Source organism: Emys orbicularis, chromosome 1, assembly GCF_028017835.1.
Source record: "Emys orbicularis isolate rEmyOrb1 chromosome 1, rEmyOrb1.hap1, whole genome shotgun sequence".
In the NCBI taxonomy this organism is placed as follows: Eukaryota; Metazoa; Chordata; order Testudines; family Emydidae; genus Emys; species Emys orbicularis.
This window is the reverse complement of record NC_088683.1, coordinates 171,885,352-171,890,209: the sequence shown is the minus strand read 5'-3', so window position 1 is coordinate 171,890,209 and position 4,858 is coordinate 171,885,352. Positions and strand designations below refer to the sequence as shown.

Below are 4,858 nucleotides of genomic sequence, written 5' to 3'. Positions count from 1 at the left end.
CATGTGTCGTTGTCTCGGTCGCTCATATAGAGGACCTTCTAAGGGAGATAGATCGCCAGTGCCCCTGGTATCCGGACTGCGGGTCGTTACGGCTTCTTGATTGGATACGGATTGGGACCACCTTGTATAGTGAACCCCGTGCCCCGGTCCAGCACCTGCTGCTCTGGCAGCGTTGCAAGGAGGCGCTGGAGGGGGTCGGCCCCGAAGGTCCCAGGCCGGTTTCCCTCTTGCCCCCAGGTGATGGGCCACCCCCCTCCTACCCGCAGCTGACCCTCCCTGCGTCGCCGCCCGCGGCGGCGCCCCCCTGCCCACCGGTCGGGCGGGAGGGCGCTGTCTCCGCGGCGGTGCGGTGAGCGCGCGAGGCCGGTCTCTTGACCAACGAGGAATCCAGCTGTGGGTTCGAGGCGTTCCCCGTCTCTTGGCGGGATAATGGTAACGGGGGGCAGATCATGGACTGGGAGGCTCTCCCCTACTCGGTTCTGCGCGAGCTCCGCAAGGCGGTTCGTGAGTCCGGGGTGCGGTCCACTTTCACCCTGGGGATCTTGGAAGGTGTGTCAAATGGTTATTTCTTGCTCCCCCAAGATTGGAAAGACATGTGTCGCATGGTGCTGTCTCCCGCGCAATACGTTGTGTGGGATAGCGAGTACCAGCGAGAGGCGCTTGCGGCAGCAGCACAAGGTGGGGGGGCTTATTTCGCTGAGCAGTTATATGGCGCGGGGCAGTTTTCGGGCATCCCCGAGCAGGCGGTGGGTACGCCCCGGGCAGCTTATCCCATCATTGGCCAGTGTGTCCGTCGGGTGTTTCGCAGGGTCCCCGCTGCGGGCAAGTCCTCTAAGTCCTTTGCGGTTACTCGGCAAGGTGCCGCCGAACCGTTCCACCAGTTTGTTGACCGCCTCCACGAGGCGGTCCAGAGGCAGATTGATAACCCGCAGGCCCAGACTGAACTAATGATAAAATTGGCTTACGAAAATGCCAATGCAGATTGCCGCCGAGCCATGCAGGCAGTAGTTGGGCGCCCGGGGTATACCCTGGCAGAATTGCTGCAGGCGTGTGCTGATGTGGGCACTCAGACCCATCAAATGGCCCTGCTGGCGGCTGCCCTCCACAGGGGGCAGAAGCCTCAGGGGAACTGCTCTAACTGCCAAAAGCCCGGGCATTTTCGGCGGGAGTGCCGGGCCCCTGGGGGGGGGGGGGGCGTGCAAAAACAAGCCCCGAACAGACCAGAGGCCCCGCACGCGGTGTCCAAAATGCAAAAAGGGCTACCATTGGGCCGCGCAGTGTCGCTCAGCCGGGGGTGACAACCGGGTCTTGGCTGCCAGCCAAGATGACCCCCCGGGAAACTAGTAGTCGGGCCTGCGACCAGCCCGAGGCCCAAGGCCGCGCCCCTCTCCGTGCACGACGTCCCCGCCGCCACAAGGGGCAGTGCGGGGATTGACCTTGTTAATCAGGAAGATATGGATATAATTCTCCCCGGGGAGGTCCTCCTCATGCCGTCCCAGATCCAGGGCCCACTGCCGGAGGGCATGGTGGGCCTTGTCCTACCCCGCTCGTCCGCCAGCAAGCAGGGCTTGTTTGTGGTGCCTGGGGTGGTGGATTCGGACTATGGTGGAATTATTTATGTTCAGCTGTGGAGTCATCTCCCGAAACAGCTGTTTCAGGGAGATGCCTGGGCGCAACTCATACTTGTGCCCTACTCCCTTCCGGCAGGGGGAAGAAACGTTCCCCGAACCGGAGGCTTCGGGTCCACCGGCCAGCGCACTGTTCACCCGCAAGTGGCAGCGGTTGTTAAAGATATTGGATCACCCCAACCTAAACGCATTTATTGCCTCAACGATCAGCCGTTCGAGGGTATTATCGACTCTGGGGCAGACGTCACCGTCATCGCCGCTGCGCAGTGGCCCGCCCATTGGCGGAGCAGGCTCCGGCTGTCTGGGGTGTGGGCGGGGCGCAGGACTCGCAACGGAGTGCCCGATGGTTGGAGGTTAGGGCGCCCCAGGGCACCTGCCGCGCCCGTATCCGGCCTATTATTCTCCCCGTTCACCTCAACCTGTGGGGCCGTGATTTATTAACACAGTTCACTGCCACCATCCATATTGATGATTAGGCGTACGGCCCTCCCCCTCCGTTGGCTCACTGGCGAGCCCGTATGGGTTGCGCAGTGGCCGCTTCCTTTGGAAAAGCTGGAGGCCCTCCAGCACTTGGTCAATGACCAGCTACGGGCAGGGCATTTGGAGGAGTCCACTAGCCCCTTTAATACCCCCGTGTTTGTAATTAAAAAGAAATCTGGTAAGTGGCGCCTTCTGCAGGATCTTCGCGCCATTAATAAAATTATACAGCCTATGGGTCCCCTGCAGTGTGGTACCCCCAATCCCAATCTTATTCCCTGTGATTACCGGTTATTTGTAATAGATTTAAAAGATTGTTTTTTTACCATCCCCCTGCACTCTGAGGACCGGGCGCGTTTTGCCTTTACCGTTCCGGTCTTAAATCATTCTCAGCCCACTCCACGCTATCAGTGGAATGTGCTCCCTCAGGGCATGTTGAACAGCCCCACCTTGTGTCAGCATTTTGTTGCGCGAGCCTTACGGCCGTTTCGCGCAGCACACCCGGATGCTTTAATTTATCACTATATGGACGACATCCTGGTGGCTCACCCCATCCTTCCTGATGACTGGCTGGACGAACTGCGCCACCAGCTTGCGGCGTGTGGCCTGGTTATAGCACCGGACAAAGTCCAGCGCCAGCCACCCTTTTTGTATCTTGGTCACCGTATGCTCCAGTCATATGCCTGCCCAGTTTGTCCCGAGCTGGTGTTGCCCGACCCTCTTACGTTTGTACAGCTCCAACAGTTATTAGGGTCCCTCAATTGGATCCGCCCTTTTTGCCCTCTGACTACCTCCATGCTGTCCCCTCTTTTTTCTGGCCTTCGGCAGGGCCGCCTCCCCGGGGATGTTATTTCCGTTTCCCAGGAACAGCGCCAAGCGGTCACCCTCATTAACCGGACCCTGGCCCAAGTGTGGGTCGACCGCCGAGAAAGGGAACAGCCCCTTTTTGCCATTCTGCTTCCCACACTTTCACAACCGACAGCTGTCCTCGCCCAGGAGGGGGCGGCAGCGCGTCTTCGTTTAATTGAATGGATTTATTTGACCCACTCCCCTCCGCATACTATCCAAACACTCCCTCAACAGGCCGCAGAGCTGATTTTTAAAGTGCGGGAACGGTCCCGCACCCTCTTGGGTTGCGATCCCGCTGCCATTATTGTCCCCATCCCGGCTAAAGACTGGGAACGCGCTGTCTCTTGCAGTGCCACCCTCCAGTTGTCTTTTGCCGACTATGTCGGGGAAGTTAAATATCACATTCCCCCTGACCCCCGTCTCTCGCTCTTGCAACAACGTTGCCTCAACCTCCGATCGTCTTTGTCCACCGTCCCCATTGAGGATGCACTTACCCTCTTTACGGACGGCGGCCCAACGCGAGGTGCGGTCAGCTGGCAGGCGCAGGGCACTTGGCAAGTCCGCTTTACCCTGCCTCAGCGTTCCCCCCAGCGCGCAGAATTGGCCGCTGTCATCCTGGCCTGCCGATGCTTCCAGGATGACCCTTTTAATCTTATTACTGATAGTCTTTATGTTACTAATGTTCTTAAGTCTCTTCCAGGTTCCTATGTGTCGCCCTCCTGTGATGACAATTTGTTGGCCCTTTTTCTCACCCTGCAACAACTCCTTTCCTCCCGCTCTAGCCCACTGTTTGTGGCACATATTCGCAGTCACACCACACTACCGGGCCTATTGACAGAGGGTAATGCGGTGGCTGACCAGGCGGTCAAATCGGTGGCCTCGATTTTTTCCTCTCCGCTCGAAAGCCACGCCTTCTTCCATCAGTCCGCCAAAGCCCTTGCCAAGCAGTTCACTCTCCCGTTACATCAGGCGCAGGCCATTGTTCGCCAGTGTGACCTTTGTGCTTCTTTATCCAATAGCCCGGAGTTGGGGGTTAATCCTCGTGGAACCTCGGCCAATCAGCTCTGGCAAATGGAGGTTACACACTTTCCTTCTTTTGCCCCCTGGCAGTATCTTCACGTGTGTGTAGATACCTTTTCCCATTATGTGTGGGTCACCCCCCAGAAGGGTGAGGCCTCTCGTCATGCCATTAATCACATGATTCGCGCCATGGCGATCATGGGTCACCCGTCCCATCTTAAGACCGACAACGGCCCCGCCTATTGTAGCTCGGCCTTTGCCTCCTTTTGTACCACGTGGGACGTTGTCCACACGTTTGGTATCCCGTATAACCCCACAGGCCAGGCCATTGTGGAACGGGCCAACCGTGCGCTCAAACAGGCCCTGGCCCGCCAAAAACAAAAAGGGGGGATTCCGGTAGGTCTTCCTCCCCGCCAGGAATGGTTGGCTGCAGTGCTTTTTACCCTGAATCATTTGAATTTGACTGACAATTACTCTGCGGCAGAACGTCATTTCCGCAGCCACCAGGCCTTGCCCCGCCCCCTTGTTAAATACCGCAAGGCCCCGGATCCTCAGTGGCATGGCCCAGCGCCCCTTATAACGTGAGGACGGGGTCATGCTGCCGTTTCTCTTCCTACAGGTCCGTTGTGGGTCCCGGCGCGTAACGTCCGCCCGTGGCACGGCGATGGCCTGGCACCAGGGACTGTCGAACCCCATTCCGCAGTTCAACCTACATCTACAGGATCCCGAGCGTCCTCGCCAGCGCCCCCCGCGGGAGCCCCCGCAGCGCATGACCTGGGGACAGGTTAAAGCCCTCTCATTGCAGGCCGAGCAGTTGCGAGTGCAGCAGCAGCTGGAACCTACCGTGGAAAATTATCTTGTGACATTGTTAGCCTGCCTTAATG

The 4,858-nt window shown here is 58.5% G+C and overlaps 1 protein-coding gene across 1 annotated transcript; it reads left to right on the top strand.

Annotated features, from left to right (window-relative positions):
* Positions 1–449: 449 nt before the first annotated feature.
* On the top strand, positions 450–4,559 carry LOC135891910 (endogenous retrovirus group K member 18 Pol protein). Its single transcript, XM_065419633.1, has 2 exons — positions 450–1,058; positions 2,355–4,559. Exons 1-2 carry the CDS (start codon positions 450–452, stop codon positions 4,557–4,559), a joined length of 2,814 nt encoding a protein of 937 aa, XP_065275705.1.
* The last annotated feature ends 299 nt before the right edge of the window (positions 4,560–4,858 follow it).

Coding starts and splice junctions, on each gene's coding strand:
- LOC135891910 (XM_065419633.1), top strand. CDS start 450: ATGGACTGGGAGGCTCTCCCCTACTCGGTTCTGCGCGAGCTCCGCAAG. Junction 1,059..2,354: donor TGCTGCAGGCGTGTGCTGAT/GTGGGCACTCAG, acceptor GGTCCCCTGCAG/TGTGGTACCCCCAATCCCAA.